Raw genomic sequence first — 25,305 nt, 5'->3', positions numbered from 1 at the left:
TATGCCGGCCTCCGTGGGGCATAGCGAAGGCATCCGACACGTGGGGGAATTACAGCTTACCCAGACGCGTTCTCACTGTGCTAAGCGCACAGCCAGGGCCAGGAAGGACAGAGCGATGAGGCGTAAAATGCTCTTGTTGATAAGGCTCTCCAGCCGGACTTGCCGGAGAAGCCTCACCCAGAAGGGCCCTCTGGGTTGCATAAGAGGAGGGCAGCTTTTCTCTCTGACCCCCTCAGCGCAGAAACAGAGGAAACTCTCCCTGGCTCGATCCTTGCCGTGCGTTTGCAGCGAGCAGGATGAGCGGAGCACACAGCCACCAGCCGCATACTCAGGCAAGCGGCAGCGCGGCAGCGCACGTGGCAGAGGCTGAGCCTCCGATTATTCAACAGCCGGCCCGTGCGGCGCCTAGAGCGTGAGCCAGGCAAGTGCCGGAACCGGTGGCACCGCCACAGGCGGCACAGACCCCCGCGGCACCAGCGGTGCAGGGCTGCCAGGCACGGAGCCTGCAGGCACCGGAGGGGGATACCCGCACGGCACCGCAGCTGACGGTGCCAAGCGCAGCGCTGACAGCGGGGCCGAGATCCCTGGCACAGAAGGGGGCGGTGCCGGCCCCACAGCGGAGGGGCAAGGCAACATCAAAAACCCGGCACCTCAGTCCATCTCTGGACAGGGCTGTGCTGCTGTTAGCACCAAGCCCTTCCCCTGTGATACACATGCCGCACCGAAGGCCTGTCTCTCCACCGGCCCATCCGGAAAAAAGAAACCAAAAAAAAACCTCCATTCCTCCAACCAATGTCACCATGGCTTGGGCCACCTTCACCATTTCTGGGATTGGATCCCCTGACGTACTATCACAAGCCAGTTTCACCTCTATCTGTGTCGTCGCGGAGGTCTCGCTCTCCCAGACATCGGGGGTACACGCCCCATGAGTGGTCTAAGTCTCCATCCCCAGACCCTTGCCCGTGCTGCCATGGTTGTCCTTATCAGGCTGGACACAGACAAACCACAGGCCTACACCCAGAGGCAGGTCCCGCCCCCCCCCCCCCCCCCGGCCGCTCAGTACCCCCGTGGGCACTCCCGATCGGGGACGGAAACACAGTTGTCTAAAGGGGAGTTAATTTTAGAACCCTGAGACTTTCCTTCACGATCCTCTGGCGAGCAAGTGTGTCATCGACCGCAGGAACCCGAGGGTTCGAGGGAGGTTTACCTTAGTGGTTCCTCCTCATCCTCCCCAGATGAGGCCATGGTCCCTGGGGACGTCTCTCCCCCGGATGACTTTAAACAGTTTCAGGAGCTGTTTAAAAGGGTGGCTTTCACGCAAGACATTCAAATGGCAGAGGTGCAGGAGAAACATCACAAACTCCTGAAAAATTTGAGACCCCCGGCTTCATCCAAAATTGCTATTCCGCTGGACGAAGCCATTCTGGAGTCAGCCATTACTATATGGCAGACTCCGGCCTCTGTTCCGCCTGTGAACAAGAGAGCGGATAAGAAATACTTTGTCCCGGCAAAGGGCATGGAGCTCCTCTTCAGTCACCCACAACCAAATTCTTTGGTGGTCGGGTTGTCCCAGCAGAGGTCAAAGGCTTCTCAGTACAAATCGGGGGATCGGACAAAGATGCTAAGAAGCTAGAGCTGTTTGGCAGGAAGGTATATTCCTCTCCTATGCTGCTATGGAGAATGGCAAATTATGGGCACACCTAGCAAACCATAATTTTGATAATTACTCCGGGCTTACTCCCCTCATGGATTCACTTCCGGAAGATAAAAAACCAGTGTTCAAGGCGATGGTTCAAGAGGGCTACGCAGCATCGCGGACGGGAGTCCAGATTGCCCTGGACGTGGCGGACACGGCGGCACGTTCAACGGCTACAGCAGTGGTCATGCGTAGAGAATCCTGGCCCCAGACGTCGGGTATCTCGAGGGACTTACAGGCGAAGATCGTGGACCTTCACTTTGATACACAAAAGCTGTTTGCGGACTCAACCGACTCGGTCCCTCACCCCAGTAAGGACTCGAGAGCTACACTTAGAACCTCGGGCATTTATACTCCCCCATACAGGAGGGAAAACTTTTACCCTCAGCAAAGACGCTACGCTTACAACCACAGCGTGCTCAGTATCAATGGGGCTACGGCCAAGGGCACTATCAATAGCGGCAACAGTACAGAACTCCTAGGCGACGTTCTTAACAAAGCCGTACGCCCTCGGGTCAGGCCCAAAGGCAACAAGTTTGATGGGTAGGTCGGGGGCTGCACTATCAATACCCTCGCTCAATGCCACTCTCATTTCATGTTCCATCATCGCCTCAGACCGTTCCACTCCCAATGGCAAAAGATCACCACAGACATATGGGTGCTGGAGATCATAGCCATGGGTTACGCGATCCCCTCCCAGTCGCTTCCACCGACGAAGCCTCCCACCAGGCCTCACCTCAGGGACGCTGCCACGAGGCGAGGCTCAAGCAGAAGGTGACTCACCTTATGTTCATAAGGACGGTGGAAAGACTGCCGGAATAATTCCAGGGGAAGGTTTTTATTCACACTACTTCCTACCAGAGAAGAAAACAGGACACTGGAGGCCATCTTAGATCTTCGGGGCCTCAACAGTTACTTGCGTAAGCAGCGGTTTCGGATGATCACAGTTGCCTTGATACTCACGGCACTGGATGATGAAGACTGGGTTGCAGCACTCGATTTACGAGATGCTTACTTTCATATAACGATCCCCCCGGCACACAGACGCTTCCTCCGCTTCACGGTCGGCCAGGAGCGCTTCCAGCACAGGGTTCTTCCGTTTGGCCTCTCCTCGGCCCCCAGAGTCTTTACCAAAACCCTGGCAGTGGTATCAGCCTACCTGCACAGACAGGGGATGTTTATTTTTCCCATATCTGGGCGACTGCCTGCTAAAAGGGACCTCGAAGGCAGAGGTCTCACGCATGATACGCGTCACAGCGGACACGTTTCTTCGCTGGGCCTAGTCATCAACCTCGCAAAGTCAAAGTCCGAACCCACACAACATATAAGCCGTGTCTACACGTGCACGCTACTTCGAAGTAGCGGCACTAACTTTGAAATAGCGCCCGTCACGGCTACACGTGTTGGGCGCTATTTCGATGTTAACATCGACGTTAGGCGGCGAGACGTCGAAGCCGCTAACCCCATGAGGGGATGGGAATAGCGCCCTACTTCGACGTTCAACGTCGAAGTAGGGACCGTGTAGTCGTTGCGCGTCCCGCAACATCGAAATTGTGGGGTCCTCCATGGCGACCATCAGCTGGGGGGTTGAGAGACGCTGTCTCTCCAGCCCGTGCGGGGCTCTATGGTCACCGTGTGCAGCAGCCCTTAGCCCAGGGCTTCTGGCTGCTGCTGCTGCAGCTGGGGATCCATGCTGCATGCACAGGGTCTGCAACTCGTTGTCGGCTCTGTGTATCTTGTGCTGTTTAGTGCAACTGTGTCTGGGAGGGGCCCTTTAAGGGAGCGGCTGGCTGATGAGTCCGCCCTGTGACCCTGTCTGCAGCTGTGCCTGGCACCCCTATTTCGATGTGTGCTACTTTGGCGTGTAGATGTTCCCTCGCTGCGCCTATTTCGATGTGGTGCTGCGCAACGTCGTTGTTGAACATCGACGTTGCCAGCCCTGGAGGACGTGTAGACGTTATTCATCGAAATAGGCTACTTCGAAGTAGGCTTCATGTGTAGACGTAGCCATAGAGTTCATAGGGGCACGCATAAACTCTATCACAGCAAGGGTGTACCTACCCCACTCCCGCTTCCGTGCAATCAGTTCGCTGGTGCAAGGCATTGCATACAGCCCCACGGTACCGGTCTTAACGTGCCTACAGCTGCTGGGCCATAACGGCGGCAGCAACGTTTGTGGTACAGAATGCCAGGTTGCACATGTCAAGCCTGTAGCATTGGCTGGTGAGCGTTTACAAACCGGCATCCCACACTGTCCACAGGGTGGTGTCGCGCACAACAGAGGTGCGCAGATCCCTGGCATGGTGGGAAAACCCCGAGAATCTGCTAGTGGGGGTGCCTTTTCACCAACCACAAATTTCTATTTTTTTTCTTACTACCGACGCCTCCCACATAGGATGGGGAGCGCACATCAGTGACAAGGTAACGCAAGGGCTATGGTCCCCTGCGGAACAGATGCTGCACATAACCATGCCTGAGCTCAGAGCAGTGTTCAACGCCTGCAAACATTTTCGAGATTACCTACGTGGCAAAGTAGTCGGGATTCAATACTGACGATACCTCCACTATGTTTTACATCAATCGACAAGGAGGAGCACGATCCCGTGCCCTATGTGCGGAAGCAGTCCAATTGTAGAATTGGTGCATCGCCAACAACATAACGTTGAAAGCCTCGTACTTGCCCGGCGCTCACACCGTGAAAGCAGATCAGCTGAGCAGGCGCTTTGCAATCACGCACGAATGGCAGATCCGCTCCGATCTGCTACGGCGCATTTTTCGTACATGGGGGTTTCCCCAGATCGATCTGTTTGCCACAAGGTCTTGCACAAAGCCAGAAGGGAGAGAGCTCGCATGATACTCATAGTCCCGCTTGGGATCGGCAGCAATGGCTTCCCTTGCTTTTGCGCATGTCGGACCGCCCACCGCTCCCTCTACCGGTGGCACCGGACTTACTCACGCAGGCTCAGGGGTCCTTAGTGCACCCGCACCCTCAGGGTCTGCACCTACAAGCATGGCTAATCCATGGCTGAGCTCTTTAAAGAACACGTGTACGGAGGGAGTACAACAAGTCCTGGAATGTAGCTGAAGGACCTCCACCAGGAGGACTTACAAGCAGAAATGGACTCAATTCACAGCCTGGTGTTCTGCCAAGCAGTTATCTCCCCCTGACGTTCCTATACCTGTAATACTAGAATACTTATTGGACCTCAAGAGAGGCAGATTTTCTCTATCCTTGCTAAAGGTCCACCTCGCCGCTATATCAGCCTTTCGGCATACAGAGGAAGGGCCCACGGTATTCGCCCATCCTATTGTTACCAGGTTCTAGAAGGGGCTGGTAAACCTGTACCCCCCTCGGAAACCGCTTCCACCATCGTGGAATTTGGACTTGGTGCTCAGCACGCTATCGGGTCCACCTTTTGAACCATTAGCCACAGTTCCCATACGTCTCCTTATGATAAAAAAAAAAAACAAAAAAACAACCTCCCTCCTTGCTACTACGTCAGCCCGCAGGGTGAGTGAGCTCGCGGCAGTGATGGCAACACCGCACTGCACAGTATTCTCAAAGGAGGCGGTAACCTTAAGGCTGCACCCAGCCTTTGTTCCAAAAGTCTCTTCGGAGTCCAATCTTAACGAGCCAATAGTTTTACCCTCGTTTCACCCGAAGCTTCACAGCTCCAGCACGGAGGCACGCCTGCATCTCCTGGATGTGAGGAGGGCGTTGGCCTTCTACATAGACAGAACTAAGTCCTTCCGGAAAACGGACAGGCTCCTAGTCTCTCTCTCTCCCAGGTCAAAAGGAGAAGGTCTCTCTTCACAGAGAATCTCTAAGCACATTGTGTCCTGTATAAAAATGTGTTACGAGCTTCAAACTGCTCCTTTGCTGGCCCCGCCCACGGCTCGCTCCACCAGGGCGGTGGCGGCGTCAACAGCCTTCTTCAAGGGCATCGCGTTAAAAGACATCTGTAGAGCGGCGACCAGGTCTTCCTACGACACCTTCGCCGAGCATTATGCCCTGCCTCTGGTATTCGAAGAGGATACCCGTCTGTCGACAGCAGTCCTCTCGGGGGCAAGCTGCACATCAACCGATTACCCACCTCCTTACTTGGGTTACTGCTGGGTAGTCACCTATTGTGGAGCACCCACGGGGACCACTCGAAGAAGAAAGAGAAGTTACTCACCTGTAGTAACGATGGTTCTTCGAGATGTGTCCCCGTGGGTGCTCCACCACCCGCCCATCCTCCCCGCTTCGGATCTCTGTCTAGTGTTTTTCAGGAGCATCCGAGGCGGTTGGTCAAGGAACTGGCAGGGACCGGATCGCGCACACGGCTGGGGGCGCGCAGGGGGGCGGCGCGCACCGGCGCATGCACGATCCAGGAGAAACTGCTGGAAGATTTCCGATCTGCGGCGCCGGGCGAGCCCGACACCTATTGTGGAGCACCCACGGGGACACATCTCGAAGAACCATCGTTACTACAGGTGAGTAACTTCTCTTTTCCTTTTAGTCAATACTGTCCTTCACCCCACTCATCCTTTAGCCAAATCTCATTATTATTTTTTCTCCTGAGGTTCATCTCTCCTGCCCCATGATTATTGTGTTCCTTTTCTCTGAGTTCCCTCCAGTTTATCCATACCTTTCTGAAGATAATATTGCAGCAGTGATAGTATGAGGGCCACATACCTCCTGACTTTGTAGTGCTTTTGCATATGCAACCTAGAATTGCATTTTTGTTTGCGGTGTAATATGGCTGTGCAAATAAAAACAATCTGAGATCCAATTTACTTTTATCACACACTTTCCCCTTTCCATTAAATAGTTGTGTCCTAAATTATTTCCTCTCGTTGTTTTGTTTTCTTCTCCCATCACTTTTATTTTTATAAGGGCTGTTTTTCTATTAAAATACTTTCAGTATCCCTGAATTGATAAAAGGGCTATTTATTTCCTCTATTTAGAGCTAGGTAAAGTTATAGTTGTATAAATTAATCAACTTCATTATATTTTAGTAAGTATTAAAAACGGGATAGACTGGGCAAAACCTTCGCCGAAGAATAAATGGACACAGAACAGACATCAAGAAACTCAATACACATAAGATGGTCAGTGAACACTTCCATGGGGTGGGCCATTCTGTTAAAGACCTGAGAATTCGTATCCTGGAACACTGAGAATTTAACAGATTAGAGTGAGAGATTCGTGAGTTAGAGTACATAGTCACACTCGACACGTTAACACGTGGTATGAACAGAGACATCAACTACCCCACACATTACAAGGACTGCTTCCCTTCCTTTGATGCTCGTAATTATCTCAGACAGGACAATCAACATCCCCCCACCTCTCACTTGCTTCCTTCTGTCCTATTTGACTTGTCGGTTTTTACTGCAATTTTTTTTTGTCTTCTGTACTTATAAATGTCCGTCTGTATTGGAAATAAAATTGATCTGAAGAAGTGGGTCTGTCCAATGAAAGCTCATCAACTGAATAAATCATTTTGTTAGTCTTTAAAGTGCTACATTTCTGCTGCTTTGGTTTGAGATATAGTTGTAGTAGTTTATTTGCATTACGGTAGTGCCTATGGACTGCAACCCATATCAGACCTTCAGTGTACTAGGTACAGTACCACTGCAGAAGAAACCGTCTCTGTCCTGAAGAGCTTAAGATTTCAATAGATAAGGCAGACAAAAGGCTGAGTGGAAAGCATGTAATATACAAGCAGAATGAATAATGTGTGGTTTACAAATGGCATGTCAGTGCTACAGTCATTTGTTGGTTGGTTTGCTTTCGTGATTAATTTTGCCATATGGGGTTTTTTTGGGAGGGGATTAGCTGCCAAGAGAGATGAGGAAGGGACAGGACACACTGATGGGGAGGGTGGGAAGAAGAGGGAGGGTGACTAACCGGGGAGACTGAGAGGGAGCTGGAGCAAAGGGGGGACCAGCAGAGGAAGGAAAACCTCTGGAGTAAAAATTGTAAAAAGCTGCCAGGAGCAGGTGATGTCATCCTGTCTCAAGTTCTCGTCTTCATCTGCTTGTGTCTGCTCCTTCTGGCTGAGCTGCCAGCAGCTTTTTTCCTGAGGTCACACTGCTGAGGAGATGATTCTAGCAGGTATTCAATGTGACTACTTTCCAGTCTCCTCTGGACTCTCACCTATTTGTCTTTGCCGTTTTTAGCTTCTTCCCCTCCTCAGTCCAGGCTGTTATCAAATTAGGCTGGTTTTCCATTAACGATGTCTCTCGAGAAGCCCCATCACCAAAACCCTTCTCCGCACGTTCCTCAGCCATTTCAGCCTCCTCTGTGGCCTACAGCACAGGTAGGGAAGATCCAGCTGGGCCGGAGCAGCCCTAGTCCCTAGTGTGCCTCAGGGGAGGGGGCAGCTAGGAAGGCTGCTTCACCAGTGTCGCCCAATGTATTGATCGTACCAGTGGAGCCCAGTCGACCTGTCCTCTGGAGCACCCCACTGCCCTGTCCAGCTGGGCCAGAAACTCTGATCTTCCCAGCTCGGAAAGTTAGCCCTCTTTATAAATGAAGGAGAGAGTGGTAACAATTAGTTACACTGGGCTTGACAGTAAAAGCGGTTTTGTTAGGATAAAAAGTAGGTTTAAAGGGATTGCAGGTGAAAACAGGCAGATCAAAGTTACTAGGCCAAAATAAATAAAACACAGCCATTAAGCTTAATATACCAAGGGCTCATCTACACTAGCCACCTCCTTCAAAGGGGGGTATGTAAATGAAGCCCGATCAGTGAATAGCGATGAGGTCTTGCACTCCATATGCAGCACCTCATTAGCATAATTCACATCCTGTGAACTTCAAAGTTGCTAACATCGAAGCGCCGGCAAGCCATGTAGCCGCAGGCACTGCAAAGTACCCACGCAACTTCAAAGTTCCCTTATTCCCAAAACGTTTTGGGAGTAAGGGAGCTTTGAAGTTGCGCGGTACAAGTTCGTGTGGCGAGAATTGCGCTAATGCGGTGGTGCGTATGCAGCACACCACCTCATTGCTAGTCACTGATTGGGCTCATTTACATGCCCCATTTGAAGGAGGGGGCTTGTGTAGATGAGCCCCAAGAGAAATTGTTTCAAAATATAATCCTCACCCCTTTTCCTTATTTCAGGCAAATGCTTCAAGGCAGAGTTGTGTTTCTCCTCTCTGCCTCCTTCCCTCCCTCCTTTCCCCACCCCCCAACCTGGCTCTACAACTCTGTGTCTTTAGAGTTCTTTGTTTTCGGGTTTCTTAATGTGTGTCTTCTTAGAGTGGTGAGGCACTTTACAGAGCCGGCTGAAGACAAAAGACTGCTTTCTATTCCTTAAATAGGCTTTCCCCAGGGCAGGAATCCTTTGTTTTATCTCCAAATCCCATGGCAAAATACCAGATTCAAGATCAATAAGAAGTCCTGTGGCACCTTCTGGACTAACACACATTTTGGAGCATAAGCTTTCACGGGCAAAGACCTGCTTCGTCAGATGCATCTGGCAAAGCAGGTCTTTGCCCGCGAAAGCTTACGCTCCAAAATATCTGTTGGTCTGTAAGGTGCCACAGGACTTGTTGTTTTTGAAGATACAGACTAACACGGCTGCCTCTCTGATACCAGATTCAAGATGGTTTTCAGCAGTAGCTGGCACAGTCACATGTATTCTAGGACCAGCCACAGTTTGGGCTTATGGGACAGCAAACCCATTTGCCGATCATTGTCCTGAGCACCAGGATATTAAGTTTCCTCAAGTCCCACTAATGGGTTTCACTAGAAGATTTAGATTAATAAAACAAGTTTACACTTCAGATTTGTAACTTCACATACAAGAATGATGCATGTGTGCAGAAATAGAATAAGCACATTCAGCAGATTGTATCTTTAAAAATGGCGTGTTATATGATGCATTTTGCCTAAGGTCTTCAAGTTATGCATATTCATAAGCCTGTGAGCCCACAAAACCCTTGATCAAATTCTAATTGTGACAAGTGGTGCATTAGTATCTTTTATGGCTCCAACTTATGTTAGTGAGAGAGTTAGAGTTCGTCTTTGGATCTGGTAAAGGTACCAGCATTGTGGTAACCCTGTTAATCAATTCAGCAAGCCAAAGTTCTTGTTCTTACGTGAATATAGTAATACAGACTTTTTTTTATATATGTATTATTTTAGGAAAAATCTCCAAAGAGGGTGTCTGCAGATGATCCGGGACAGATGAAAACCGTGGAAGCTCCACCAGCCAAAAAACTGAAGGCACATTGGAAATGTGCTAAATGTGGATTTGCAACAGACATCAGTACTGAATTTCAGGAACACATACCTCAGCACAAGACAGACAACTCCACTTATCAGTGCTTGCTCTGTGGCTTGTGTTATACATCTCAGATCTCTCTGAACAGGCACCTCTTCATTGTTCATAAAGTCAAAGAGGAGGAGGAGGAAGAGGAGGAGGAGGAAGAGTTACAAACAGAGCCGAATGAGAATGGACATGAAGAGTATAACAGAGAGACGAACACTACAGTGGAGGAAGAAAATAGATTGAAGTGCAATATATGCAAGAGTGACTCAGTGCTTTGTACACACAGTCGGAGGTGTGGCTTGGAGGATTCCAGTAGCAATTCCCAGAGCAATCATTCAAATGCTACTAAAATTTAAGAAACGAACAATTTTTACAAAATATCGGGTGGGAACGGGGCAGATCTTTGAAATATACTGTTTATTTCTTGCGCTGGACTGTGCTTTCCATTAACTTTTTATTTGTAAGGGAAATAAAAACTGCTTCCACATCCATAGCACTGACTGTCTGCCAGATCAGAGGTGAAAAGGGAAAACTAGACGAGAATCCCCTGGAACTTGTCTGACGCCTAAGGATGAAAGAGCACTTCTCAAGCTGTACTTTTCTTTCTGAAAATGCGCTCTCTTCCTTTGAGTGTACACTGCCTCTGCCTGGGACCCCAGCCGTGTCACTTTCTGGTTGAGTGTTTTCTAGTATTTATGGCTTGTATTGCTCTACCATCCTTCAGCTTTATCACGCAAATCCATAACACCGTGTGTCAACCAAATACACTTGCCCTGGCCACGACAAGCCTTACATTACACACCTGCTTTTATCACGCAGCAGATGCAAACCCTGGGTTTTGTGCTGGGTGCACAGTGCCGTTTCATTGCTCTAGGAGTATGCCAGGTTCGTCTTCTAGTTTTCCCACGAACGTTGTTGACTCAAGGTGTGTTATAAATTTAAATCACCATAGAAGAGATTTTTGCAGCCTGTGTTATCTTTTTAGTTGTTAATATAAATATTGCTAAATCTATGGGTTTTAAGTGATCAAAGCACAAGATCTCACCCAACAACAGAGGCCTAGTCCACACCAGGGAGTTGCCACAGTTAAAGCCTTTGGTGGCTAGACACAAAGGTGGCTGCACTGCTGCAAACCCTGCTGAAGACAGAACTAATGTTTTCACTGAGCATCTGCAGGCACGGTCCCCTGCAGTTTCCATTATCTGGAAACGGTGAACCGCAGCCACTGGGAGCTTCAGGGGATGGTGCCTGCAGATGCTCAGAGTAAACTGTCTTTGACAGGCCACAGGTTGCTCCCCTCTGGTCTATATATTGTCAGTCACAGGAACAAAAAACTCTACAAGAGAAATGCACTTAATCGACTATAGTTTGTTAGCACCCTGGTGGGGAGAAAATGATACTAACGGATAATTTGATTACAGTAAGAAAAGTCGGTCTGTTGACAGCACTGTACTGTGACACATCCCTCTGTGCGGCATCTAGCTAGATGGGTCTGAGAGCACTGCCTTACTAACAGCGGCAACAGCAGCACTGATAGCATGAAAGTGTTCCATTTTCATGGTCAGGGAAGGAAGAGTAGCAGCATCCTTGAAGGTGTTTGAACTGAGGGAGCACCATACTGCAATGCTTCCAAAACTCTAGCTCCTCTGACAGCAGATCTCCCATCTTTACTCAGTGTTATAAATTACTTCGGAGACTTTTTATTTCCTTATAGTCATATTGACTTTTCCCTGCCCATGCTGTTTCCTCATTTGTTCTTTTCACATGCTATGTGTAATATAATTGTTTCAATACAGTTTTTATGTTGAGATGGAATCCTTCTCGTTGTTTACTATGACGTTTAAATAATTTAAAAACTATTTATCTTATTGGATTCGAATTGCTTACTTTCTTGTCTTGATGTGTTTTATACAAACAGTTTGGAACGCTTTGTATTTTTTGATACTGTGTACATTAGCCTAGGGAATGTTTTACAAGGTAGACTATGTAGAGTACCAATAGCAGGGGTCACTCCCAAGCCATCACATATCTATTTAATCTGCAGTGGCTTTTGTGCCTTGCTATAGTGTTTACTTCAAACTATTTCAAATAAAAGCATCCAACAATGTGTGGGTGGGCTGCATTCTATTATAGGCGGGATGGGTAAGCCAGTGCAAGGTACACGAGGCAGCTTGCCCTTCAGGCATTTTCTGTCATCCACTCAAGTGCTTGATTTCTCTCCTGGAAGCTTGTCATGGCCTCTACAGTTGATGAAGGGTTCCCTGCAGCATGGCAAGATTTTTAGAAAAATGGCTGGTTGAAGGCAGTTGTTCCATCTGATCTCCGCTCATTTGAACAACAAGCCCTAAAACTGTCCCAAGTTCATACATGCAGGTGTGCAAGAGAGAAGAAAGTAACGGATGTGTAGTTGCTGTCCATTGGCGGTGGGCATGGATCGCACTTTTCTGCATAAAAGTTCAGTGTGATGCTCCTGGAAAAATTAGCTGCTCTTGAGGAAATAAGTGCTGGGGTGGAGCGGAAGTGTACGGATCAGGTGGTGGTGGGGTACTGAATCTGCTGTGGACAGGGTTGGGGGATGAAGGGAGGTGGGTGGAGCTGGAGACATGGTCAGTGGTCATGAAGGAATCGGGGGAGGGCTGGGGGCTGAAGGGATGGGGGAAGAGCTGGAGGCAGGATGAAGGGATGTGGGTGGGGTTGGTGTGGGGTGCAGGGCAATGAAGGGGTGTAGTGGGGCTGGAAGCAGGGTAAGGTGGGGCTGTGGGCAGAGACTGAAGGAGCAGGGGTGTGGTGGGAGCCGGGGGGGCCCTGGCGGAAGAGGGAAGAGGGGGGGTGTGGTGGGAACTGGGGGGGGGGGGCTGGGCGGGGTCAGAGGAGGGGAAGTGGGCGGGGTCAGTGACGGGGCGGGGCAATGAAGGGAAGTGGGCGGGGCCGCGGGTAGGGTAGCGATTGGTGGGCGGGCACTGGGGGTGGCGCGGCCGGAAGCTGCGCCGTGGGCCGGAAGCGGAAGTAGCGCGCGGCGGCCGGCGCTGGCGCTCCGCGATGCTGTCCCTGGACTTTCTGGACGATGTGCGGCGCATGAACAAGCGGCAGGTGAGGCGAGGCGGGGCGGGGCGGGATGGGCAGGACCCGTCGCCGCGGCCCCTGGGTGCCCGGCCCGGCCCGGCCCTCGGGCGGCGCGGGGCGGGGGCGGCGGCGGCGGCGGCGGCGGGGGGGGCCCGTTGCCTGGAGCGGAGCCGCGGCTGTTCCCTGCCCGCCGCGCCCCCTAACCCGGGTCTCTCCCGCGGCAGCTGTACTACCAGGTGCTGAACTTCGGCATGATCGTCTCCTCCGCCCTGATGATCTGGAAGGGGCTCATGGTGGTGACGGGCAGCGAGAGCCCCATCGTTGTGGTCCTCAGGTAAGAGCCGCCTCGCCTCAGGCTTCCCGGGGCGCGCGGCTGCTGGCGCGTAACGTGGCCCGGGGCACGGCTGGAGTCGGGGCGGGACCACAGTTGTGCGAAGTCCCAGCGTCTCCTGCGGGCCGGATTTCCCCTTTCCCTCGTTCTGCTCCGCGGGCGTTAGGCCTGCGGCTGTGCTGCGCCTCTCTCCGCCTCGCGTCCCCGCAGGGCCGCTGGTGGGCCTGGGTCTGAAGCAGCGGGTCTGTCCCGCCAAAGCTCATCACCTAACGTGTTGTTTCGTTCGTCTTTAAAACGCTACGTGAGTGCTGGGGGTGGGGGTGGGGGCGTGTGACGGTAGCGCTGTGAGAAACGAAGCCCACCCGCAGACACTGTGAACCCAGGAAGCGCAGCGCGCCGGGGACACGCCTCACACGGGGCGTGTGGTAGAGCAGGTGGCGCTCTCGGGAAACTCAAGGCTGTTAAACTCCTGTCAGGAGTATTTTTAGAATCGCTTGAAACGGGCTTCGGGTGTGACGCCGGTCGGAAGTCACAGTCCCTGCCTCGAAGAGCTGGGCTCTCGGAGGAGCAGGGTGTGAGGGTCTGGGGAGGGGAGGGGAGGGAGACAGGGAAAGCAGATGCTGGTAGACAGCAGGGCCTCAGCGTTTGCAAGGGTTCCGTGTTGAGAACCCTCACGAATGTTGAATTTCACAAATATGGGAACCGCTCCCCGCCTGGAGCCCTGGGGAAGTGGCTGCTCGGGAATAATTGAATTCACGAACCTTACGTTTGCGAATGTTGAGACCCTACTGTCCGTACATAACATATAAACTCAACGTAGCTGTTAGATGTTAATTTCACGTGGGCGTAGGTAGAAGTAGCTCTGGGAGAGGGGCTTGCCAGAAGTGTGACCTTGTCGTTGGTACAAGGATTAGGCAATAAAGGCCCACTTGCTCAAACTGGGGGGGTTAAAAAAAACACCAAAGCCTGACCAACACATGACCGTATTGGCTAGGACCAGGAGAAATTTGACAAGAAAGTCTTGTGACGTTGTGAGCTGTGGAAGGAAAGCAATGTAATGGCCTTATGAATGGTTTCAGTGTGGACCTTCCAGGCCTCAGGGCAGCATAGAAGTTAACATGAAGATGTCTAGATTAAGACTTGACAGAGGAGGATGGTTGTCGGTAAAGATGGTGTCCATTGATTGTCTGCAAGACTAGATTATTTGTACAGCCGTGCATCTATTTGTTATGAAAACTATCTTCACAAAAGAACAACGGTTTTAACTGAAACTAAATTGTGGACGACGACAGCAAATATAAATGCATTGTTTTCTCCTGTCTTTGTTGTTTGCCATATTGTTGCTACATGTATATTTAAAGTATACAAAGAGCTGTTAATGGTGGTGAAATTGAAATCATGAATAAGTCAATGTAACAGATGGAGACACTCAGCAGGGAAACTGATATTGCTGTAACAAATGTCAGGAGAGTTGTTTAGAGTCTTAATGGAATGTGTTGTGGTGCGTTCTTGAAACAAGGTTAGGAGTGGTCCACACCCAGTGTTCTATTTTCTGGCCATCTGATGAACTGTAGACTACTGAACCTGTTGTCCCTCTCACTTCAGTCGATCTGGCTACAATCTGTTCGTGGGACGTGGCATCTTAGCTTTGTGTGAGCTAAAAAATGCTATAAGAAACCAGCAGGGCTGGTGTCGCAAGTTGTGACATGAAATGGCTTCCTGTTGTTGACGACATTCCTGGGGCAGTGGCTATACAATAGTACCTCACCGTTATAAACACCCGAGTTACAAGCTGACCAGTCAACCACTTAGTATTCAGTCAGGAAGTAGCAGAAACCAGAGAAATAAAATAAAATCAGACAGTGCAATAGTGTTAGATGTATATGAGTATAGATTTGACTAGATTTGTGCTTGTTTCGTGTACATTAAGGTGGTTAAAAGCAGTATTTTTTTTTCTTCTGCATACGAGACTTTCAAAGCCATATTAAGTCAATATTCAGTTGTAAAGTTCTGAAAGAACAGCTCTGATGTTGTGCTCAGAGTGACAAACACCTTGGGAATAGAAGTTTTGTAAGCGAGGTTCTAATGTATCTGTTGTGGGTATAGGACTTCCCCAGAACATGCATGTCTGGACTTGACTGCTCCTTTCTCGCTTGTCCAGTGTGTGTCATAACATGTCACTTTTAAAAACAAACTAATGAACCTTCTACCTCTTACTGCTGATTCCTCAGTGTGCTAGCGGAAGGGGCTTTATCCATCTCCTGCCCAGTAAGATGGGAGGCCACAAGGTCACCTGCCATTTTCAGTGGACTGATCTTATCTTCTGATTAGCAGCCTTTGCCTGATATCTCCAGGCACGATGCAGTGCTTGAAGTTCATCCCTTCCTTTCCTAATGATTTCATCTGACGGGCTGCCATTTACAAAACAGAAGAAGAAGTGGAATAGGAGCGCCTGTGGTGAGATTGTTTGAGGTTACCGGCTGACTCACAAGAACTGACCTCTAGCCCAGCCTGTCTGGGAACTGGAGAGCCTTTCTGCTCTGAGCATAATGTGGAGTCACAAGGGAGGTGTCTACACTGACCTTAAAGCCTGGTCTGCACGACAAAGCTAGGTTGACGTAAGTCACCTTGCACTGACTTATTTGGGATCGTATCTGTTGCACTCACGTTTTTCTGCATTTGACATAAGTGCCCTGTTGCACCAGTGTGGTAAAACCACCTCTGAGCTCAACACGCTGCAAGTGGGGAATGCTATATGATCTGGATTGACCCCAGCAGCCCTCCAGCTGTCCCACAGTGCCTCGTGCTCTGTGATCGTGAAAATTCCCGCAAAGCATGGGGCCAGGTGGCACACAGGTTCCGTACTTGGGATGACGCACTGCACTTTACATAGCATCCATACTCTGGGCAAATACATGTAGCGCTGATGCAAGCAATCAAGCGTGCCCACACCAAAGCAATAGACTGCATGCTGGTAAAGCCTGCGTTAACTGAAGTCTGTAGCACAGATGTCGCAGTAGTCTCACGGCAGCTGTACCAGAGGGCGCGGGGTGCGGGAGGGGAGAAAGGACTGGTGTCGCCGGTGACCTCCAGCCTCTTTGCAACTGTGGCGGCAATGCTGATTGATTCCCAGTGCTTTATCTCCTGCAGAGCTGCACCAGCAGCAGGAAGTCAAAGCATAGAACAGGCGTCACTGAAATGTCTCGGCTTCAGCAGTTTTCCTCGGGGACTTTATTTTTGCAGTGGGAGGAGGGCATTAGGCTTATTTTAAATGGCTACTTTGATGCGCAATGAGACATAGTTACATTATCTTGATATACAGGAGCAGTACAAAAGTGCATCTTGTCATACCAAATTAACCGTTAAGCAGCACATGCTTATTGATCGTATCTTGTTTTATCATTAACCGTTCCCTTTGCTTTTTAATTCTGAGATTAAACATGACCATAATGCATTGTGTGTTTGTAACAATTCCTATAAGCATCTTTTGGGGAGGTGTGTGATGAAGCTGCATGTTTTGTAGGGAAAGGGGGAAGTCTCAGGAGAGTGGAAAGGCAGGAAAGCCAAGCGGAGGAGAGGGGATGTAGTTTAACTATTACCGTGTCTTTCGGGGCTCTTCCTTGCGGGAGGACAGGCGAGGCTTTTCTGGGAGGATAGGGTTCAAACACAGCTTCTAGTTTTTCAAGTGTCCTTGTTTCATAATGGCTATTTCCTTATCTTTCAGTGGCAGCATGGAACCTGCTTTTCACAGAGGTGATCTCCTGTTTTTAACCAATCGAATTGAAGATCCCATCAGAGTGGGAGAAATTGTCGTCTTCAGGATAGAAGGAAGGGAAATTCCAATAGTTCATCGAGTCTTGAAAATTCACGAAAAGTAGGTATAGCGCCTTGGTGGTAATTGTGTTGCAGATGCCCGTAGCCGTATCGCCGGGTGCCGTGCAGAGCTCGCAGGGTTGTCTGGCAAGCAGATGGGAAACATTAAGCAAAGTCCAGGTACCGTGGAAAGTGCTGTTTCCTCGGTTTTGGCCGGGAGTCCCCGCCAGAGTGCCAGGAAGCCGCATGCTGAAGGACGGGTCTTCGTCCAGATGAATTGCAGTCAGGTCCTGACCGCTTGTGCTAAAGATCTCCTGGCTTCTTTCGTAAGTTGGGGGTTTACTTTGGGGCCCTGCCCAGCTATGGGCAATTCTGCCTCCCGTAACTTCCCCCGCAGCATCACTAGAACACAGGACAGTAGCCCCTCGATGCGGCGGGCGCCCCCGAAAGTAAGTGAGGCGACTCACCAAGCTGCTGCTGGGGCCGCCTCTGGAGCGACCACGTGCCCCTCTCACCGGGGGTGGGGCGCCTACACGGACAGGCAGCGCTCACATACGTGCCCCACCCGTGGTGGGAGGAGCACGTGGCGGCTCTGGTGAGTTGCTGGCATTTATTTTCAGGAGGGAGGGGCGCAGCAGCCTGGGGGCAGGGGCACGCTATGGCGAATAGTACAGATAAACCTTCCCATCTAACAGACTTTTGGCATTAAATGGGCATTCGGCGTTCGTTAGCCCGTTAAATCGAGCATTTATTGTCCTGCTCCTTTCTCATCCTGTGCCATCGGGTAGCGTTCATGTTCGCTGTTCCGTAGCTGCCCTCTTCCGCCCCAGAGGCGACAGCATTTCAGTGGTGAGGAAAAGAATTTCTATATATTTACAGCTTTGGGCTCCTCTGGGGAGTGAGGTGTGTTTGATTTAAAATGCCTTGTTCTCATTCTGGGGCGGGGTAAGTCTAGCTTAGGAAGGCCTGGTTACCTGGACGGTGTCATTCCTCTCTGTAAATCTTAACCAAAGTGAGTCTTGCGCATTGTGAGTCTGAAGTCTGGTTTGTTCCTTGAGCAAGTTCTGGGCCAGCCTCTACGAAAACACCCTCTTGAACGGCTGACAAGTATCGGAGGGGTAGCCGTGTTAGTCTGGATCTGTAACAGCAACGAAGGGTCCTGTGGCACCTTATAGACTAACAGAAAAGTTCTGAGCATGAGCTTTCGTGAGCACAGACTCGCTTCATCAGATGCTGGTCTTGGAAATCTGCACAGCCAGGTACAAATAAGCCAGGGCAAGGGTGGGGATAACAAGGTTAGCTCAGTCAGCAAGGGTGAGGCTTACTACCAGCAGTTGATCTGGAGGTGTGAACACCAAGGGAAGGGAAGCTGCTTCTGTATTTAGCCAGCCATTCGCAGTCTTTGTTTAAGCCTGAGACTCCCTCTTCTGTCTTTCCAGTAGCCTGAGGTGATGGTCACACATGGGGGCAGTTCCTCTGATGACTTGGGCCAGGCCCAGGGAGGGATTTGAGACTTAGCTCTTAAATTAGATCCTAAATTCGATGTTAAGTGAAAGCAGAGAGCGCCTCCCGGAGGCGATGGGCTCCCGGTAGTTGCCAGTGCTGCATTTGAATAGCCTGCTGCTTTATCGGGACTGATGGAGTCATTCCCAGCTTCAGTGTATTGCACTAATGGAGAGTAGAGATGACATGCGCGAGGATTACTGTGGCTGTCCATCTTCGGTCTCAGTGCAGTTCTAGTTGCCCACAGCTGGGTGGGTACTGAGGAGCAGTGGAATATAGAATGACCCCAAAGCTGTCAATCATCTCAACTTCAGAAGGGCAGGAAGCCTCAGTGGTGGGGGTGGTAGTCTCAGTGGAGTAGCCGTGTTAGTCTGCAGCTTCACAAAAAACAAGCAGTCCTGGAGCACCTTAAAGACTAACCATTTATTAGGTAAAGAGCAGCTCCAGCTGGAACATGCAGAAGTCACGTTGGCAGCACCACCTTGCAGACTGCCACTTGGAGATAAGCATTAGGTGGGAGCTCTGAAAAGTTGGAAGGAAATGTCTGGAGAAGTTGCCAGCAGGAAGGGACACAGGAGGTTCAAGAGCAGGAGAGAGAAGCAATCACACCTTATCGGTACCATCCAGAACCTTTTTTCAGGAAGGAACATCAGTGTGTTGGGATTGGCCAGGTCAGGCACTTCTTTTAGGTTTAAATGTTCGTAAAGTTTTGATCTACCCTTCCTAAAAGATTTTGAAGGAGGAGGACTCCTCTTGGCTGGGACTTCTGGCAAACCTGTGCCTGATAATGTTCGTCTATCTTCGTCTCTGCATTCATGTGCTCCAGCGTAATACCTGCAAGTGGCTTGTCTGAACTGGGGTCTCCTTTCTTTGTAAGGCAAAACGGAGACATCAAATTTTTGACAAAGGGAGACAATAATGCTGTTGACGACAGAGGTCTGTACAAACAAGGGCAGCACTGGCTGGAGAAGAAAGACGTGGTGGGCCGAGCGAGAGGGTAAGTGACGTTAACTAGCAGAGGATGTATGCTTGGTTGGTGGCGTGAGCTGAAAAATGCATTCTTCTGTTGGGGTTTCCGTGGTTTCGCTTACCCACCGACACACCGTTTCAACGTGGAGATTTGAGCAACGAAAGGAAGTTCACTGCTGGGCTTGCCTTGGCCAAAGGTCTCCAGGTGGGAACTACGCCCTTGCGTTCTGCTCACTTGCTGCCTGGCAGGTCAATGAGCTTTCGTGTGGTCCCTTTCAGAACTCACAGGCAGGCGATCTGCAGTGGGGGTGTCACGAACCGGGCACTGCTGCACAGTTGGTCAGGTTGGCAGCAGGTCCCGGGTGAGAACTCAGAGCGCAATTAATTTCCATAGCAGAGATTATTTTATTGCATGCACCCGTGGGAACATTTCAATGGGGGTTTTAAACTGGAACCATTAACAGTTAGAAAGCAAATCAAAAGGAGTGTGTAGCTTGAATGGTTAATGATCTAATTTTTATCCCAATTTAACAGCCTAATTCTGAACCCAGTTGGGTACGAACCCAGTTAGGTACGTACCCACTCCTCAACCCATTCACACACCCGCTTGCCCTCACCCTCTGGGGCTGGCCAGACCCCAAGTAATGTTGGTTAGTTGATTGAGGTGAGAATCCAGTGTGCACGCCGCCGCACTGAAGGACCCTGACTTGTGTGGCAAACTGATGTACGATTTATCTTCTTGCTAGGAGGCATATTGGAGGAAGTGTTCAGTTCAGTGGCCGGACCCTTCAGTCCGGGTGGGGTGCTTGCCCAGGGCCAATTTTGGAACATCCTGCTCACATCACCCTAATTCTGCTTGCCTCAGCCACAGGCAAGAATGTGTCGTTGGGGTTTGTTTTTCCCTTGTGAACTTTTGTTATCTGGGAACGGGCCTTCTTTGGTACAAGTCCATAAGCCACTGGGGCACTGGCTTAGACCCTAAGCGGTGAACAAGTCTATAATCCACCAGGGCACTGAGTCAGGATGGCCTCCTTACTGTCAGTTCACTCATACCAACCAGTCACACTATTCACTCATGCTAACTGCCCACGATTCGTGACAGAGACGGGCCCTTTCACTGTTTTATGCTGGGTAAAGGAGGCTGGAAAGTCTCTTTACATTGTGTTCAGGTCTTGACTGCCTAGTGAATTATGCAATAGTGCAATTTTGCCACAAATGCAAGATGATGAAAGTTTAGCAACTGAAGAGGGAGGAGATCTTTTTAGTCGGACTGGTTAATGTCCATTTAACTCTAATGATCAATGAACAGTTGGGAGAAAAGCCATCTCCATCAAAGGTTCAGCACTTCAGTTAAGGTACAAGAGCTCCGTAAATGTCCCAGAGACTCCCAGGAAGTTCCCCGCAAACCTAGGAATCCATAAACTCAACATTCTTGACGCGGACCGTAGAAAACTTTTAAAAGCCCCTTTTCAGGTTTTTTACCCACCATAAAGAATCCAGTACAGTAAACTCTCAATTGAACGAACTAATGCAGGGGAGGAGTGTCTGTTATCCTGAGAGTCTGTTAAATCTGAGGGTTTCCTACCCACCTACCCACACTAGGCTTTCCCAGCCCCAGGCTCCACCCTCTCCCCTCCAAAAGCTGGGAACTCACACGTGGCTGGAGAAGCTGACACTGGCGTCTCCCAGCAGGGCAGTGCTAAGGCCGGGGGGTGGTTAGGATTTTACCAACCCTGGCGGATTTTGGGAACAACAGGGTTGTCCGTTGTTCCTGAAACCCGCGAATTGGGGTCCGTAAAATCAAGGGTTTACTGCAGAGGCAGAAGTCTAGGAAAAAAAAAGAAATTGTTTAATGTCAATCGCACTTGGATGAAAATTTTCAAAGAGGAGTAGCAAACCTGTCTGGTGCTGAAGATCAGCTCGGCTTAAGGAGTAGCTGCTGCTACACACGTACGGTGCTTTTCGTTGCCTTGTCGAACGGGTGGATTGAAGAACGACATGTTTCATTTATTGATCTTCTCAAGTGAATCATTTTAGCTTGATTAAAAGAGATGATTGGCTGACTCCCTCTTGGGAGGCGCACAGTGAGGCCCAGGCCTTGGAGCCAAAGGACGACTGGGATGTAGGGATTCTGAAAATTCACGTCCAGACCCAAACACTTCGGGAAGCACCAGGAGGGAGGAACTTGTGGACAAATCTCCCTGCAAATGTGTTTTTCAGGGAGACTGGTTTAGGCCAAGATCCCAGAAGTGGCTGGTGACTTTGGGTGCCCCGCTGCAAGATGAGCCTCTGCCCTCTTAAAGTCTGGCTCCTGTTAGGCGTCTTCAGGGGGGCACCCAGACTTGGTCACCACTTCTGAAAATCTTGATCTAATCTGTGACATCCGTTTCTGAGTAGGTAAGTCACGGTTGCAGACCTTATACTGACTTGGCCTAATGCAGCCTCTAATCTGACACTGGCTAGTCCAGTCCACTGTCCAGTCGAACGATATCTTCAGGGAGTGGAACTGCAGGTAAGGAATGATCCTTTCTAAAGCCATAAACCTGGGCAGGGGGCAGGCGTAGATTGCCTAACTCTGGCTGTGACCAATCCATGTCACCCGTCTGTGCTTCAGATCTCCTGACTTCTAAACTGGGGTTAATACTTTTCCGCCTCCCAGGATGTGCCGGTGTCTTGCAGCAGTAAGTGCTGAACTAGGTCGGAGTCCCTTGTCCATTGATACGGCAGGGCTCTGAGGACAATTGTCCCTTACAGAGGCAGTCCGTATGGTGGGGTACACACAGCCTACAGCATGGGCCTTAGGTTCCACTGCTCTGGACCCGGAGCCAGGCAGTATCCTGAAGAGCCAGTTAAAATGTGGGTGTTTCTCAAGGGCTCTCCTTACTAATATTCAGGCTTGTCCTTTGTGTCCCAGTGGACTATAGGGGCAGAAAGTTCAGTTCAGAGGACCACCCCCAAACCGGCAGATGCTGGCTGGACTTCTGGCATCCTATCTCTGCAGAGTCCATCTGGCCTGAACTTCCAGATGTCTTGCAGTCACTCCAGAGTGGCACTTCCCTTTTGCGTCTTGAGTACTTTCATTGTGAGCAGGGTACGGGTTGAACCTCTCCAGTCTGGAGCCCTCATCCAGCAGTGTTTGTAATCCGGCATTTTAGTTGGCTGGATTTGCCGTGGTTGTGGCCAAGTTTCCCTTGGTCCCATAAAGTTTTGTAGTCGCCAGTCCTGGCTCTCAGTGTTCTGTGCTGTTATTTTGGTGTAATTTACTCCCTAAACGTCTTCCGAGAGCCCAGTCAGCAGCGGAAGTGTTGGTCGCGCTGCTAGACAATATTGACCTCCCGTGGTTCAGAAAATTCTCTGGTCTCTTGGCGCCGCTCGGGTCCCAAGGGTGTCGGATTAGAGAGGTTCAACCTGTATCAATAACCACCTTGCACAGCTCACAGGGCAAGCACCAGGCATACACGTTTCGTTTGGTTAAAGTACCTGCGTGTGCACAGGGAAGTGGGAATTTGCAGCATTAGCCGGTTGTTTAGACTCGAGTAGTCAAACCTCACGCTTAAGGAGGCCCATTCGCTTAGTTCGATTGGGTCTACAGTGGAGCATAGGATTGTGCACCACAGGGAATCGGTGGAATTACTCCCACGACTTATTGGGCCTAAAATAGCCAGCTGCTAGATGACAAGTCCTGTTGGGAGCAGTTCAGTGGCGATCTCTGCCTGGTGGACAGCAGCAGTCAGAAGAGCAAACGTATGGGAGTTGGGAGCAACAATCAAGGTCTTTAGTGTCGTCCTATAGGTCAGTGGTTCAGAGTCTGCCAAAAAGCCAATAGAGACCTAGGGGCTGTGTCTACACTTGGCCAAAACTTCGAAAGGGCCATGCTGATGAGGCGCTGAAATGAACATTCAGTGCTTCATTAGCATGCTGCCAGCTGCGGCACTTTGAAAGAGCCAAGTTTCCCTCGCACGCGTTTCGTCTACATGGGGCCCTTTGTGGAAGGACCCCGCAAACGTCGAAATCCCCTTATTCCTATTAGCTGACTCTGGTAGACTCTGAACCACTATCAGCTGATAGAAATAAGGGGACTGTGATGTTTGTGAGGCCCTTCCAAAAAGGGCCCTATGCACATGAGCTGTGCATGAGCGAAACGCAGCTCTTTCGAAGTGCCGTGGCCGGCAGCATGCTAATGAGGCACTGAATATTCATTTCAGTGCCTTGTTAGTATTCTCCAATTTGGCCACTAGCATGCCCCTTCCGAAATTTTGGCCAAGTGTAGACAGGGCCAGAGCGATCAGGAGCTTGGAAAAACTTCTGTATGAAGATACTGCAGTTGATTATCTTAGTATAAGGCAGGGCACCATAACAACGCAAAATGATGAATGCTGTGGAGAAGATAACAAGCAGCCCTGTGGCACTTTACAGAATAACAGGTTTTGTTTTTTTGGAGCATAAGCTTTCATGGGCAAAGACCCGCTTTGTCAGATGCAATGTAGAGCCCTGGACTCTCCTCTACATGCATCTGAGGAAACAGGCCTTTGCCCACAAAAGCTCATGCTCCAAAAAGCTCTGTTAGTCTATAAGGTGCCACAGGACTTCTCGTTGTTTTTGCGGATGCAGACTAACACGGCTACCCCGATGCTGTAGAGAAGGTAGAAGTGGAACTCTGTCTTCCTGTCTCATGGTACGAGAACACGGGGACATTCCATGAAAGTGAGATGCTACAAACTTGAAACTGAAGGTAAATGCTGTTGAGTGGTGCATAATTAGCTGAAGTAAGTGATTTGCCAAGAGATAGCACCCAGGCCAAGAGCTCACAGCGCTCCAAAAAGAAGGCGGGGGAGACTTGTCGACAAGAAGAATACCCCAATTTGTTATACTAAAAACCAGGAACTTGGGGAGGGAAATAAACCTGACTGCTTCAGAGCTTCACCCACCGTCTCTTTAAAGAGAGTCAAGGAGGAAACATTCCCTAGCGGAAGCCTTTCATCTTTCACCAAAGCAGCTGCTCACAGGCAGGATCCTGCACTTGGTGGTGTGCTGCTGGCTGGCAGTTGCTGTCTCTCTCTCCCAGGGCACGCCCTAACCTGTGCAAATCTTTACTGAAAACTGTCTGAAACAAATTTTTTCTCTTGTAGATTTGTACCCTACATTGGAATTGTGACTATTTTAATGAACGATTACCCCAAATTTAAGGTACGACATCCTTACGTTTGTTGAGTTACACTGAGAAATGATTTCACTGTTGGTCTGCTAAGGAGTCGTCCACACAAGCTTAGAAGAGCAGCTGCTATGAACAGTTTAGCGTGCTTGTTGTGTTACTGTGGGTCTGTAGAGCCGAATGCATCTCCTGACTCCTTATCCTGCCATCTTGTTTTTCAGTACGCAGTCCTCTTTTTACTGGGCTTATTCGTGCTGGTCCATCGAGAATAGCCTGGTTGCACTGAAGTCCCTAGAGAAGATGCCACGCTTTTTGTAACCAACCCTTTTGAGTGGAGTTTGGTTTGATGTGTGGTGAGAGAGGAAAATGTCCGTTTCAGTGCTTACCCGTTGGGGTTTGTTTTGTTTTTTCTATCGTGTGAGGAAGGGTGTTAATCGCAGTATTTCCAATGGTTTGTCACATTTTAGCCTTTTTGTACTTTGATGAGTTTTTATATTAAAAGTCTAAGCCGAA

At 50.0% G+C, this 25,305-nt stretch overlaps 2 protein-coding genes across 4 annotated transcripts in view; both read left to right on the top strand.

The window, feature by feature from the left end:
• The window catches only part of ZNF592 (zinc finger protein 592), a 76,051-nt gene extending 64,222 nt beyond the window's left edge, over positions 1-11,829 (top strand). For all 3 annotated transcript variants that reach the window (XM_075006677.1, XM_075006679.1, XM_075006678.1), the window contains exon 9: positions 9,835-11,829. In XM_075006677.1, the coding sequence (XP_074862778.1) occupies positions 9,835-10,317 (483 nt within the window). In that variant the 3' untranslated portion in view covers positions 10,318-11,829. The remainder of the gene's footprint in view (positions 1-9,834) is intronic.
• Positions 11,830-12,942: 1,113 nt separating this feature from the next.
• SEC11A (SEC11 homolog A, signal peptidase complex subunit) lies at positions 12,943-25,305 on the top strand. Its single transcript, XM_075006951.1, has 6 exons — positions 12,943-13,051; positions 13,249-13,358; positions 17,080-17,229; positions 19,549-19,668; positions 24,770-24,827; positions 25,014-25,305. Exons 1-6 carry the CDS (start codon positions 13,001-13,003, stop codon positions 25,062-25,064), a joined length of 540 nt encoding a protein of 179 aa, XP_074863052.1. The 5' UTR covers positions 12,943-13,000; the 3' UTR covers positions 25,065-25,305.

The sequence above is a fragment of the Carettochelys insculpta genome, chromosome 12 (genome assembly GCF_033958435.1).
Source record: "Carettochelys insculpta isolate YL-2023 chromosome 12, ASM3395843v1, whole genome shotgun sequence".
Taxonomy (NCBI): Eukaryota; Metazoa; Chordata; order Testudines; family Carettochelyidae; genus Carettochelys; species Carettochelys insculpta.
The sequence above is the reverse complement of the archived record's forward strand: the minus strand, read 5'-3'. Positions and strand labels throughout refer to the sequence as shown.